This window comes from Ostrea edulis, chromosome 9 (genome assembly GCF_947568905.1).
Source record: "Ostrea edulis chromosome 9, xbOstEdul1.1, whole genome shotgun sequence".
Lineage (NCBI taxonomy): Eukaryota > Metazoa > Mollusca > Bivalvia > Ostreida > Ostreidae > Ostrea > Ostrea edulis.
In genome coordinates, this window is record NC_079172.1 from 9,002,202 (window position 1) to 9,017,835 (window position 15,634).

At 35.1% G+C, this 15,634-nt stretch overlaps 2 protein-coding genes across 12 annotated transcripts in view; one reads left to right on the forward strand and one right to left on the reverse strand.

The window, feature by feature from the left end:
* The window catches only part of LOC125658059 (complexin-like), a 71,554-nt gene that overhangs the window by 7,553 nt on the left and 48,367 nt on the right, over positions 1–15,634 (forward strand). For 5 of the 8 annotated variants that reach the window (XM_056148467.1, XM_056148472.1, XM_048889131.2 and 2 more), the window contains exons 1-3: positions 2,467–2,565; positions 10,810–10,906; positions 13,487–13,585. The gene's annotated coding sequence lies outside the window, so the exon portion shown is untranslated. Of the gene's footprint in view, positions 1–2,466; positions 2,566–3,658; positions 3,803–10,809; positions 10,907–13,486; positions 13,586–15,634 lie in introns of those variants that run through there. The other 3 variants (XM_056148466.1, XM_056148469.1, XM_056148468.1) reach the window with 3 other exon arrangements.
* LOC125658057 (NF-kappa-B inhibitor alpha-like) lies at positions 278–9,135 on the reverse strand. 4 transcript variants are annotated; one of them, XM_048889118.2, is made up of 2 exons: positions 9,113–9,135; positions 278–1,701 (listed from the first exon to the last, which is right to left on the reverse strand). In XM_048889118.2, exon 2 carries the CDS (start codon positions 1,689–1,691, stop codon positions 711–713), a length of 981 nt encoding a protein of 326 aa, XP_048745075.1. In that variant the 5' UTR covers positions 1,692–1,701; positions 9,113–9,135; the 3' UTR covers positions 278–710. The 4 variants fall into 4 exon arrangements, with proteins under 4 accessions (XP_048745075.1, XP_048745073.1, XP_048745074.1 ...); XM_048889116.2 differs by lacking the exon at positions 9,113–9,135 and adding an exon at positions 2,418–2,526; XM_048889117.2 differs by lacking the exon at positions 9,113–9,135 and adding an exon at positions 2,208–2,299.

Genomic DNA, 15,634 nt, shown 5'->3' on the forward strand with positions numbered 1-15,634 from the left:
AGTCCAATTGACTAGGCTATTAATTGTGTTTAATTTTGTTGTTGTTGAAGAATTCCAACTTTTGAAAGAGAAGTTGGAATACAAGTAGAATTACTGAATGTGGAATGAAAGTCAAAGTTTAGAGTATAAGTTAGGTTATGAAATGTGGAATTAAAGTCGAGTTCTTCTAATCATGGTCCGTAAGCAGAATACAATGTTGTTACAAGTTTTTATCAGTTGAAACCATTATAATACTTCTAATTTACTAAATACAGAGGGATAAGGGATAACTATTACACATTTTGAAATAAACATTTATTTACATACACTTCCTACTTCACACTTCGTATTAGTACACTGACAATGTATAGACATTCTACGTCCGGGTATACACGGTAGCACATATACATGTATTTCAACAAAGCTCAAATTCCCGTGTAATATTTCAAAATAGGATTGATCAAGTGTAGAAAGGTTTGCTGTGTGAAAAACTTCAAGAATGTAAGCAGAACATCAATATTACAATTTGTTATACAATTTGCATTCAATATGCGCTGTATTTCAAATACTCGTATAATAATTACATACATGTGCTTTATCGCAAGCCAAGTGTCCGATTAGCGAATCGGACACTTGGCTTGCGAAGATGGTGCTTTATAAACTACATTCATACAATGCCTCTCTAAAATGTCTGTCTCTTTATTTGTGGTGTCTTGATTTAAAGTGTTCAATTAAGTGTCTTCATAGTCTTCAAATTCTTTCCCGCCATACTTCTTCAGCGCTGTTAAGATATCCCAATAACCTCTTCCTCGTGCAAGCGTTGTGGGAGTCTGGCCAGCGTATGATCGACTATTGACGTCAACGCCCCGTAACTGTAAAACATAATCCAGTAAAATGGTGTTTCCAGTTTCTGCAGCATAGTGCAGTATGGTTTTCCCGCTCTTTCCGTCACGTGCATTAACGTCTGCTCCGTACATCGTCAATAGTTTGACCACGGGAAGACTGGTATTAACTGTTGATAGGTGGAGACACGTTTGACCATCGTAGTTCCGGTCATTTATCCCTCGAATTGAACTGGGTGCAGTCTGTGATCCATTAGCAAACTTCAAAAAACACATCACGATGTCGTCATAACCATGGTAACAAGCGACATGTAAAGGTGTGTTTCCATGGAGATCGCGACATTCAAAATCGGCGCCACAGTGAATAAGAATGTCAACAAGCTCCACAGATCTTAAGAGAACAGCTAGATGTAAGGGAGTCTGTAACAGCATATTGGGGATATCTAACAATTCAGAGTCTAGATTAGACACAAGGAAAATCATGACCATTGCGGCTTTGGTCGATTCGTGAATAATTGCCAAATGAAGCGATGTGTCTCCATCCTTGTCCTGTTCTAAAAGAGACAAAACAGTTTTGACAGAGTGTTGGTTTTCTTCAGATTTGGCCATTTCCAAACTGTTAAAGTAGACACCAACATCAGCACACTCCATCTTTTCCTCTAGTTCAACACATTCCATTTTTTCTCCCAGTTCCTTAATTTTCTTCAGGTGACTTGTCTCATCTCCTCTGTCAGGTAGACTATCTTTGAAGGGACCGGAATGAAATCCAGAATCTTCTCGAAGTACACTGTGTGTTCGGTAAGGGCAGTCCGTTTCCAAGCTATTGAAAACCTCTTCTTCGTTTTCTAATTTCTTGGGTGCCGTTGCCATTGTTTTGTTTCTAATAAGGAAAAAAACAAAACACACTTTTAAACATACATACACACACACATAAATATTTTGTGTTTCTGTCGGATGATACCTCTACAAAGCTAGTGCGCTTTCAAGAATAGGTGGAAAATTGCCGACGTGTTATAAATTAAAAATGAGGTCGTTTCTTGTCCCTGCCCCTCCATTCAAGAAAACAGGGAATATTGACACATATTGCATAGAAACCCCCAAAAGTGCATATTGATATCGTTTCTTTAAGTACAAATATATTATCTACGATTCAAAATGAAAGTGCACGGAAGTAAATAAAGTAAACTACACATATACCATTCTTTTTTTATTTTTGCAATGAATGATAATTTGCGGAAATGCCCATCCAAAGTTGTATAATTTTTACTACTACTAGATCTACTACATACCTTGTGCGCGTCATAGTTGCTGATCGAAATGCATTGCTATTAGTATTTATCAGGTTATATACATACCCACTATATTCAGAAATGTGAAAATACTCACTTAATAGCTATTCAGGATAATGATGATAAAAAAAAATCCCGGGTTGTACATAATGCATTCATTTTATTTATAGATTTTGGGGATTTCCCTGGCGTGTGTCCTAATTTAGGAGGGATCAGCTTACGTTTAGTCTAGAAATACTGCTGGAATTTTGTTTTTAAACACGCTTAGTCGTTTTGAATAAACAAATAGCGTGATCCGCGTGATTACCTTTGCAAGTCTGATTAAACAAAGTTGCTGCTGTTGACATCCCTGTTACATTCGGTTTTCTTTAGCTTCCCCGAATTTATTTTCTCTTTTACTTTCAGTATGGAGTTTCCCACTTTGTGTTTTTGAATTGTCTAACTTAAAGTCTAAGGTAAACTAGGCCTAGGGCTAAAGATAGAAAATGTAAACATTACCCATTATGCACAGTGTTTTGCCTATATAAATCAAACGTTATATATATTTCCGTATAAAGCAGTACAGTATATTTATTCAATAATAGTTCACTGTTGTGCATGCAGTGACAACTGTAAATGTTATATAGACAATATCTAAATATGCATAAAATATCACAAAAGCCTTTAAGTTTAAGGCCTATTTTAAATTCGATGATGTGTAGTTAAGAAGGGTTATATAGTTGTCAAACTTGAGGGTGACCAAGGGTATAACTTCTTAAAATACATATTTTCTTCAAAACTGTCTATCACAATCATTTGATCATAATGCTCTTTAATCCGAGATTCCTCTGACTCTTACCCCCGCTTTTATATTTGACATGTGCGGGGGAGAGTCAGAGCGGACTCCATATTGAAAAGTGGGAATTCAGCGACACCAGCTGGTGTCGCTGCTTTACCTACCTCTTACAACTTTATTTCGCGGACCCATCTTCCAAGACGCGAGGATTCAGTTATCGGAAGATTATTCTACAAATACATCATGATTAATATGATGCTATCGCCGTTTAAACGATGGAATTTTGTGTTTACATGTGCTGACGTCATGCGCAAAGAAATCAAATGGCGAGGCGGCGACCTAATTCAAGTGATGCTCCATTTGTCGGTGTTAGGGCCGTTTAAACGGCAATAGCATCGTATTAATCATGATGTATTTGTAGAATAATCTTCCGATAACTGAATCCTCGCGTCTTGGAAGATGGGTCCGTGAAATAAAGTTGTAAGAGGTAGGTAAAGCAGCGACACCAGCTGGTGTCGCTGAATTCCCACTTTTCAATATGGAGTCCGCTCTGACTCTCCCCCGCACATGTCAAATATAAAAGCGGGGGTAAGAGTCAGAGGAATCTCGGATTAAATGCTCTTGAAATGATTTATTGTGATAATAATATGCATACAGTGTGACCGTTGGACTGAGCGAAGCATGAAATGGTTATTGGCGTATCCCAAGTGATTATCATAATTCAGTTAAGTACAGTAAATTATAATTCATTTAAAAATATATATTATTTATAGAAGTGTGGATGGCCTGTAAGCGGGACACATTCAGCGGTAAAAGACAATAAGACAGAAATGGGGTAGGGAGCAATGGTGGGGGAGTTAAATTTCGTGTCTAACATGAAATTGCCATTCAGTACAACTACATACAGTGAATCTCTGGTATGGTGTTTCTATAATGATATTTTTCTCGTGCACCTGCGCACATCCACCATAAACGTCATTCCTTCATAAATATGCATTAGAAAATCATTGTACCCTCCCTACAATGATTAGACCAGTGCTCCTTTAATACCTGTATATAATTTGTTAATTAAAATTATCAATTAATTTTATTATTTTTAATAGTTTATCAGTTGACAAAATATTGGTCTGATTTTTCACGTCAAAGTACTGTTTAATACAGCACATATACCTTTAATATAAAGAACTAAAATGTCCGTGATAATTGATATCTGTCAGAATTATTCGTCAAATGTTTATTTTAGACTTATGAAAATTTATTTCTTTACAAATTGCAATATTTGGTTGATCAAGATTATATATTTATATGAATTAAAGATTACAATAATTAAAGAGCGCAGCAAAGGGAAAGTGCATATCTTTAAAGCTGTATGGTCCGAATTAGATATTTTTTTTCCATCTCGTAAAAACGCTATTAAATCATCCCACGTATGTAGTTATGAGGCTGTATGGCATATCATACATTATTTCACCTGTTTTAACCAAAATTATTTGATTTTAAATCGATGTTTACAAATAACCGTGTCACTCTGCCATTTCATGTGACAGTCACGTGACCAGTTCAAACTTTCAGATCATCGGTGGTCTTATCTTTGTAAAGCTGTGTATTTTGTTACAACAGTACCGTGCCATAAGTTTAATAGAAACAAAAATATCAAATACCTCTTAGTAATTCGTTGTTTTACGCTCTTTCAGCCTTAAAACTAGACAGTTGCGTACGAGTTAATACATCTTGTTGGGATTCCCCTGACGCGCATGGGTCTATTTATAGACGTCTACCACTGTATAATTTATGCGTTATCTGGAACACCTTGGGCCTTTCACGGAAAACACTGTGTTTTGGGTGAAAGGCCCGAAGTTTTCCGGATGATTTATATATGTACCACACTATATTTACTTTCTAAATAATATTCTCACTGTTTTCATTTACATGCAGATGTCTTCAAGCATGTAATTAAGGGAAAGTTAATAACTTTATAAAGTAATTAATCTGCTTTAAAGTAATTATGTACAAAAATAATACATGAACATTAGGTCATACAGCTTTAATAAAATGAATAAAAGGGGGGTTATAGATGGATGGGAATTTTTAGTTTGATTATTATATGCTCCATCATCAATAATTAATGTTGTCAAACAGTCTATACACTTTTAAAAATAAAAAATCTCCGGGTTCTTTAGGGTCTCTTTAGTAGGACCACTTCGCAGGTCCTAATATTCATACTAGATCTCTTTTTTTAAAGTTTATAATGGAAATGTACACATGCAGTTACACATTCCATCAACTAAAGATATGTTGCAAACATACAATTTTTTTTTAAAAGTTGCTTGGTATAGAAATTTGTTATCTTATGGTTGTGTTAAATATTCGAAAATAGTTGTAATAGTAGTTTTATTCAGGCAGAACAATCATTTTTGTATAAAACATCATCAAAATATGAATAAATAAATACACATGTCAATTGTATAAAACTTGCATACCAGATGTTATCACAGTCACTTTATCACAGTATTGTCATCACATACAATATATTATCACAGCTGCATTATGTACTTATATTACAGTCTACCTAGGATACCCCATTAAAGCAAATATATTATTGCTTATTTCCAATGGGGTCCTTGAGAATTTCAAAATATATCTATATCAATTAATAGATATATAAATAAATTACAATTGTATGGCATGGGCAGCAATGTGTAAAATATTTCGGTATATGAATGATGCAGTGTGGCCTGAATAGAGTAAGATCAATGTACAATTAAAAATTGCGGATTCAGTTTTCAAAAAAATTCTTTTTGCTTAACAGCCCTCCCCATCCCTTTAACACCACTTCCGAAACAGCATGTCTGTCCCTGATTTCCCCTCTTCAACGAGGGTAACCTCTTCATTAACCCACCACTCCCCCCAAAAATTTGTCCTTGTTTCCTTTCTATTTATCGTGTTTATCTCTATTTGTTTCTCTCTTATTTACAAAGGAGACAAAAATATGCCGATCACCTTTTTAGCTCACCTGAGCTGAAAGCTCAAGTGAGCTTTTCTGATCGCTTTTTGTCCATCGTCTGTCTGTCTGTCCGTCTGTCTGTTAAACTTTTCACATTTTCGACTTCTTCTCCAGAACCACTGGGCCAATTTCAACCAAACATGGCCAAAGGCATCCTTGGGTGAAGGGCTTTCAAGTTTGTTCAAATGAAGGGCCATGTCCCTTTCAAAGGGGAGATAATCACAAAAATGCAAAAATAGGGTGGGGTCATTTAAAAATCTTCTTCTCACGAACCACTAGGCCAGAAGAGCTGAAATTTACCTGAAAGCTTCCTGACATATTGCATATTCAAGTTTGTTCAAATCATGGCCCCGGGTGGTAGGATGGGGCCCCAAGGGGGGATCAAAGTTTTGCATACAAATATATAGGGAAAAACTTTAAAAATCTTCTTCTCAAGAACCACTAAGCCAGAAAAGCTGAGATTTACATGAAAGCTTCCTGACATAATGCAGATTCAAGTTTGTTCAAATCATGGGCCCCGGGGGTTGGATGGGGCCACAATAGGGGATCAAAGCTTTACATACAAATATATAGGAAAAATCTTTTAAAAACTTCTTCTCAAGAACCACTGAGTCAGAAAAGCTGATTTTTACATGAAAACTTCCTGACATATTGCATATTCAAGTTTGTTCAAATCATGGCCCCCGGAGATAGGATGGGGCCCCAAGGGGGGGATCAAAGTTTTACATACAAATATATAGGGAAAAACTTTAAAAATCTTCTTCTCAAGAACCACTAAGCCAGAAAATCTGAGATTTACATGAAAGCTTCCTGACATAATGCAGATTCAAGTTTGTTCAAATCATGGGCTCCGGGGGTTGGATGGGGCCACAATAGGGGATCAAAGTTTTACATACAAATTTACAGGAACAATCTTTTTCTCAAGAACCACTGAGCCAGAAAAGCTGATTTTTACATGAAAACTTTCTGACATAGTGCAGATTCAAGTTTGTTCAAATCATGGCCCCCGGGGATATGATGGGGCCACAAGGGGGATCAAAGTTTTACATACAAATATATAGTTAAAATCTTTTTCTCAATAACACTGAGTCAGAAAAGCTGATATTTACAAGAAAACTTTCTGACATTGTGAAGATTCAAGTTTGTTTAAATCATGGCCCCCCGGGGGGTAGGATGGAGCCACAAGTAGAGGGGGGGGGGGGTGTCAAAGTTTTACATACAAATATAGGAAAAAGATTTAAAAGTCTTCTTCTCAAGAACCATTGAGCCAAAGAAGTTGACATTTACATGAAAGGTTTCTGACATAGTGTAGATTCAAGTTTGCAAAGGGTAGTTTGGGCCATAATAGGGACTAAGGTTTTACATGCAAATATATATGGAAAGTCTTCAGATATGGGCCAAGGTGACTCAGGTGAGCGATGTGGCCCATGGGCCTCTTGTTTAATTTACACTTAACTATGCATATGTTTTTTGCCTTGAAGAGCTCGACAAGGTCATTTCAATATTTGAAATTTTTTCAAAATTATTGTCTCGTGGGATTTTTCTTTAGCAGAAATTCTGAACTCTAGAAAATTTCTCAGCTATTAGAATATATATACTCACGTCATTTTATGACAATCATTTTGAGAATATTCTAAGTTGAGAAATTCTCAAGAGTTTAGGAGAATTTTTTTTTGAGAATCCTGAAAGTTTTATGACAGTGGAACCAGAAATTGACAACTTTTTGGGCTGGCGTCCATGAACAATCAGATTTAGCATGTGTAATGAAGCAGACTGACATTTAGATTTTGAGGAATGATACAAAGGGTAAACATCTTGAAAATGTCAATTTTTATATATTGTTAATCTCCTATTCAATGTAATTCAAAATAAAATAATTGTAGAAACACAGAGCATTTGGAACCAAAAATTACAGTACATTGTTGATCGTGTTTGGCCTGAAAAATAATAAAAATTGATACAGTCATCATTGTGCTTTTGAAAAGGTAAAACTCAAATTTGATTGGGCCATATTTTTTCTATTTATACACTGCATGGTTGAAAGAAAATTTTCATTGAGAAAAGTTTAGACTTTTATTCCATTTTAGGTCTGATGTATAAGGCATGAAAGTACAATTAAAGAATTAATTGATACAACAAGAAGATAATATCTTAAATGTAAATAAATATATGTGTATCTACAATGTTATTATGAATTCATAAGTGGAAAAAATATTGTATATAGGGTTATTTTTGCCCTACATTTTTTTCTCCTTCTAAACTTGCAAACAGTTTTAACCCCATTTTGAATTTGTCTATATAGACACAATTATGATAGACAAGAGAAAAAAGTTTTGCCCATGCAGTCTTGAATTAGCCCATTTACAAAGAACAGGAAAGGGACAAAAATAAAGGGGGGGGGGGGGGGGGGGGGGCAAATATTTCCCTGTATATAGTAGCAAATTGAATTTAAGATTGACAAAACAATTTTGCAGAGCTTTGCTAAACCAATAGGAAAATATCCATCAGTACTGTTAAACAAGTTTGCAAGACTGATATCATTCTCTACATTGTTTACATGTAGCTACTGGGAAGTACATTTACATAGATCATAAAATCCAAATTTTATTTTATCGATCTATATATACCAGGTACATGTATTTAAACACAACATTCAATGGCCAGTCCATGACTAACACATCTAAACTTGATATAAACTTTACCAAAATCATAAGATAACAATTACCTAATTCTTTTTTATAAGATTTATGATAAAGACACTTAGTCTAGAAGAATTGCATTGCATCAATGGGTAACTTTCTGTCCAATATAAATGCATCTTTACACTGCTCTGTCACATTTTTAAACCAACTAAAATGTATTGGAATCAAATGGTCAATTCAGTAGTTTATAAGACCATATACTTTTATTGCCTTTTTTTTTTGCCTGTTACATTCTGTTTCCAGATAGCAACCATCCTGGCATTTGTAGAAACATAGAACAACATTTTATTTAGTTCACTATCTACAGTTTATGTAGGTCTTTAAACTTTCATTTTGTATTTAAATTTACAAAACTTAAGATGCAAAGACTCAATGATACTCTCATTTCCATAGCCCCACACCTCTGATCTGTTAAGTCAAATTGGTGAAACCATTGCATAAATTAGCTTCAGTAAACTAGCTGCTGGTAACCATGTAAATATGATTTTCTAGCTTTACAAAGTAATATTAGATATATATACCTTTCTAGCTAAGTGCACAAGTCAATTATATTCTAATAAAAAAAATGTCCTTCCAGGAAAATTTTCTGATAAAATATTTTAACTTTTCCTTGAAAAGTTTCTCATTATTGCATATATAAATTTAGTACTTTCACTTTGTCTATTTTCTGAAAATTTACAGCATTAGTTAAGGAGACACCTGCTGAAAGGTTGTAAGTTCACAATATACAATCAGACTACAGATTTATAATATAGGTCTGTACTTTAGCCACATTGCATAGTATAAGTATTCAGACGGACTTTAAAAATGCAAAACATTTTTTTTCAAATAATTTTTTAATGATATATTTTTAAAAAATATTTTTTGCAAACATTACTCACCATACATCATGCCTGTTATACCCTCATTCAATATTCACATAATGTGAGGACTGCACAAAATATCCAGGGTACTTTTTAAAACTTACGAAAATATAAAAACGAGTTTTATTGTGAAAAAGCTATTCTATTGGTGATAGCAACTACAAAATTAACAGTATAGAAACAAAGAATTAGCTATAGATCATGCTGTATACAAACAAATAATGTTCAACCAAACTGTCGGTATGCTGCGAGGTGTTAGTCTGCAGAGACAGCAAGATGTCTTAATACTCGTTGCAGTACAATAACCTGTGTGCTGTGATGGTTTCTGGGATAGGTTTGCGTCTGCTGCAACTACTCGGAACAAATGATTAAATGTCATGGTAGGTCCATTCATCCTAGAATAGTATCCAGAATATTGAAAGGGCATGGGATCCGCGGCGGAAGACCATACAAGGGGTTACAACCTAAACTGCATCACTGATGTTACAGAATGCAGTGGGCTGAGTCAACACCAAAACTGGACACGGGTCTTGTTCTCAGACGAGTTAACTTTAGTAATATTGACAGTAGAGCTTGATTTGACTGTTGTGACAATGCTGTCTTTGAGCATTATAGATTTGGTGGAGGTAGCATCAATTACAATTAACACAAATTTTTGCTCACTTTTGGTCATTTTGATTAAAACCTAAAACTGCCAGACAGTATGCAGATGAAATTGACAATGCACTCATATATATATATATACATAAGCAAGATTGACTGAAATTTTCCTCAAACACACAACATCAGCATTATTAATTGGCCCTCTATGTCCTTGGACTTTGATCTGATTGAACATTTATGGGAGGAGCTACGTGCAGGTGGGCGTGACATAGCTGCCAGTCTCAGAATCTGCAAGAACTAGGCATTACTGGGACAGTGACAGAATACTCTGAGTGCCTGTCCATCAATGTCATGTCACATACGAGCTGTTATGGTGGGCATACCCTGTGTTGGTGACCAAAACTACGTTTTTGACCTAAAATGTACCCCTCTTGACTGCTATTTCACATACAGCTTCTCCAGGAATAACAATGAGGTGTTAAATCGATGGATATACTTTTATCATGAAAGATTATATACCACAGATATTTATTCATTGAACTAAATTGATTTAAAAAAACACAGAGAATTTTCCACTATTGTATTTTTTAAAGTCTGTCAGTGTACACAATGTGTAGCTTAGTTGCAGGATATTGGTGGAGTTATCTTTCTTCGCAGAGCATCACATTCTAACTTATAAGACTTGACAATAAAAGGCAAGGGACACAGTTTCCTGAATGAAGAATTAAAACTATGCATTTTTCTATTCATAGGTAGAGTTGGATCAGTAGAAGTGAAAGTTAAGAGAAATTAAGTCGTATCTTGCTGTGTACATTTTGCCAGGACATCACCACTGGTGGCTGTCAGAAGGTAACTGAGAGAAACAAATTTTTAAAAATCTGATAATCTGGTAATCTGATGAAACAAATTTTCAATTGTGGACAGAAGGGAGCAATTCAGGAAGAAGTTCACAGATTGTAAGCATAAATTTAAAAGTATATTTTAAATATGGTTAATGTTTTTGAAATTCAATATCCATACAATTAAATTTTCAACAGTTAAGCATCTTATGTATAGAAATTTGAACATTTTTTTCAAATCGAATATTCAGGAGAATATAGTTTTTGGCCTGTCTGTCTGTCCATCTGTCTGTGACAAAAAACCTTAACCTTGGTCATATCTTTTACACCATAAGAGGTATAGATTTCATATTTGGTATGCATGTATTTCTTGTGACAAGACCTTTCCATTGACCCCAAAATCTTTGACCTGGTGACCTTAGCATTGAGCTTTGACCTACTTTTAGAAAATTCGAATATAAGCCATCTTTCAAATCATAAGAGGTAGTAGTTACTGCTTTTATATTTAGCATGTTTATTTTTTTTAGACGACCTTCCCAACAATATCAAATTTGTTGACCTTGACCATTGATCTAGTTTTTGGAAATTTTCAAACAAATCTACACTGCCTTAAAGTTCCACTTAGTTGTGATCCTGCATCTTCACAAGTCAAGAGTTATTGATTCGTTACGAATCAATAACCCTTGACTTGTGAAGATGGTGATCCTGGGGCATCAGTGTTTCACAAACACATCTTGTATACTATAGCTTTTACTCTGTTCATCCATCCATGATTTTTAATTTCCTTATAATACAGGAATGATATATTTATGTCCTTAAGATTGAAGTTCAGGGGCATATTGTTTTTGGTCTATTCTGTCTCATTCTATGTGTAAATTTTTTAACCTTGTTGATATAGCTTTTGCACTATTCAATAAAGACTTTTATTTTTGTGGAACTAAAAGGTCAACGTGATTGCTATGCGACTATTAAATGTCAAGGTCATTCATCAAGATGAAGCTCAAAACCACAACTGAACATTGCTATGCTTAGTTTTGTTTTAGACATACTATGTGAGAAACCGTGGTAGTAACGTATTTCATTTTATCCAATGGCATGCAATTTATACAAGCAGGACTTAGATTTTTCTTCATTGTAAATGGAATATCACTATAAGTGATTTCAAGGTTACCATCCATCTTAATCAAAGGAAAAGGGAAGAAAATTGTTGGGACCTAATATTATTTCTGTGTCATTTTGTTGTATCTAATATTTTGTTGTAAATGGAGTGTCTGTAGTGGCTTAGCACTATGTAAAGATTTACATATCTATCTTTTTTTGACAATTTGTTCAATGTGTCATTTGGAAGTCACAGGATTTTGATTGTCAAACTTTAAAGGATGTCGCAATTACACAGTCAATCAAGAAAATTATCAAAATAGATATTTTCGTGCAAACAATCAATGATTAATGTTCTTATTTGAAGGAGAATGTAACATATTGATTGGAATTATGGGTATGCGTGAGGTTATAAAGGTTTACAGTGATCTTCTTAGTGTAGGAAAGCGTAAAGCTATGATAATCATAATGTACAGAAAAATCATATAGCACATACACATAGAGAAATCTAAGGGAGGGTGGGACCTGATCCCTAATTTGCAAAGAGCGCATGTTTGAGCATCCACTGAAATGATGACCATTCTTGATTATGGCTCCAGACGATAATGCATATTGGCAGGACCATTAAAGCATAGTGGGCCCAATTGATTATATTGATTAGAGACCCTGGCTCAGTCTGCGTTATTAGAATGCAACATTATTAGCAATAAATTATTCCTTTCCATGACAGTATGTAATTTACTTCAATCATCTTGATAAATTATTGTACCGCTATTAAGCCTCATCTGACGGGTAAAATACTAATCTGGTTAAAAGACGGTGAACGGTGTAACACGGCTGGCTGCATGAAAACGTTATGAATTATTTTGCCTGTTGGGACCTATAATAATATCAAAACAAACATTATTTTCTTGTAAGATGACATTATTATTCTGGTCACTGCTCATTAAGAAGACTTCTTATCACCAACAATCTAGAGATTCACAATGTGAAATACCTACAGTAACACTCATTTGCATAAATGACATTAAAGGAACCTAACATTTTTTGAAAGATTGAGATATTTTAAGCCAGAAGATCAAAAATGAGATGGAGGCAGGATATTGTTTGGCCTGCTGGTCTGGTGGGTCTGTTCATTAGTCTGTATTGCATTAAACTTTAGTTGTGAAAATGAACCACATGTATACAAGTAATTCGTGAACTGAAAGTGAAAGTCAAGGTCAGTATTAATTACTGTGTTGGCTTACCTTGACATGACCTTGATGATCATGTTGACCATGTGTTCTCACCTGCCGTCCCAGCAGTCGGAACAGTGACATTAGTAGCCCCCCTCCCCCCCCCCCCCCCCCTTGGACATTGAAACAACTGGCATCATTCACACTTGGATCGGGATGGCAGCTAGAGATAATTAACACAGTAAAACTCTACCATGGTAAGGGGCATTGTGTTTCACAAAACATGTTCAGATTTTGAATTGATAACTCTGTTGTAGATGTAAAGAGGATTGGCTATTCTTTGGATGACTTGATCTGCTTGGAAGAAGAAGAATATATATGAGCATTAACTGTGTTTCTGATACACTTTACAACAGGTGATAAACATTTAGAGATATGTGAATATTATAAACATTTGTGCTTTAAGGATAAATAACACATTGATTAATTCCTTTCAAAATACAAATGGAAAAATATAAATCATTAATATATTCCTTGTAAGTCTGATAGCCTAGCTGTTTAGCTCAGTGAGTTCATATGCAAGATTGTCAATTTGTAGATTGTGAGTTTTGGTCTCACAGGGTTTTTAATCTTTTTTGCTTGGATCGTCTGTTGTGATTGATAGTTGTCCATTGTCGACCATCGTGCGATAACATTTGAATATGATATATCTCTTCTCTTTAAGTACATGGCCCATTTTCCTCATTTGATAATGGATCATCATTTTGGTAAGGGGAACTAAAATTATGAATTTTCATGGTTGCTGCACCCCTTTGGCCTGAGGGGTGAGATCAAAACCTTAGATATGTTGCAGTCTTTAAAATCTTCTCTGCTCAGGAATATCAAGCAGAGAAACTGTGTTTGTAGTCATGGTAATGGTAAGCAAGGATGACTCAACTAGAAATGTTAAATTCTTGGCCCCTGGGTCAGGAGTTCTGGTGCTAGTGCTTGGACAGGGCTTTAAATTTTCTTCTTTACCCCAGTACATCTTCAAGAAAAACTATGGTTATAAATAGCCTGGATCCCTTAACCAATGATGTAAAATTTGCTACCCCATTAAAATCATCCTCTTTGCTTCAGTGCATCGTGACAAATTAAATACTATGTGTATAGTTATGAAGAATGTGCAATTCCAATCTAATTGAGATATTAGATCCACTTACATACTTGCTACACTAATTTGAAGGTCATGTTCTGGTGTTCCTTAACATAATAAATAATCATAAGATTGATTTAGCCAATCACAGCATGACAAACTTCAAAAGTTGAAAGAGCTTAAAGCTTGTTTACTTTTTGTTTGCACATGTATAGATTTGGAGAAATAGGATATTTTTTACATATATAACATTAAGAGACCTGTGGGCCACAATGCTCACCTGAGTTACCTTGGCCCTGCTGTTCTTCAGAAGGTTTAATAAAGATCTTTACCCTATTAAATCCAACAAATATTGACCTCAGCCGCTCACATTATGACCCCTGGAACCTAATGCTATAGGGTTATGACTTAATGTGTTCATGATTCCCTATCTTTTTAAGTCAACATTAGTCAAATATTAATCTGTACTACATTCGAATGCTTGCATGTGTTGTACTTAGGGCTGTATGGACCATGGATATCAGACTGGATAGCTCAGTGGTTAGAGCACCTGATTAGTATACATGGGTCCTGGATTCAATTCCTTGTCCAACCATAAATTTTCTCCTCTCCTATATTACATTTGGTGCCATTGACCACACTGGATTTCAGGTGAAATTCCTACCAGAGGCAAAAGAACCTGGGTTATGTGTCTTCGAGGGCAAAGACAATTTAAGAAGGGAAGAAAATTTAGTAGTTAGGGTTATATGGACCATGGATATTGCAGGCCTGGATAACTCAGTGGTTAGAGCAGCTGACTAGTAAATTCAGGGGTCCCTGGTTCAATTCCTGGTCTAGCCCAGAATTTTTTTCCTTTCCTACATGTATATATATCACATGTGCATATACATGTACACAGTGTGTATGCAATCAGTGGTTCTTGATATGAAAATTTTCATGTAAAACTTTTGAGTCCCCAGGCCATGATTTGAAGAAAATTAAATCTGCATTACCTGAGAATATCAATATAATGACTAATCATGGCCCTGTTCTTGAAAAGATTTTCCTACATATCCTCACATAAAGCTGTTAGTTTTACTGTAGACCCACCTTACCTGTGGCTGTCATTGTTGAAGAATTTGAATCTGCACTATATGTTGATTGTGTATAAACATGGCTCATAGTGAGGTAAATGGAGAGCGACCAATCGTGGGTTTCCGACTTTTGAGAAAAATATTTTTAAAAGTTTTTTCTTGTGTGTTTTCATATAAATAACTTTGTTTCCCCATTGTGGCCCCACCCAGTACCCCATGGGGCCATGAATTAAACAAATTTAAATATGTACTACCAG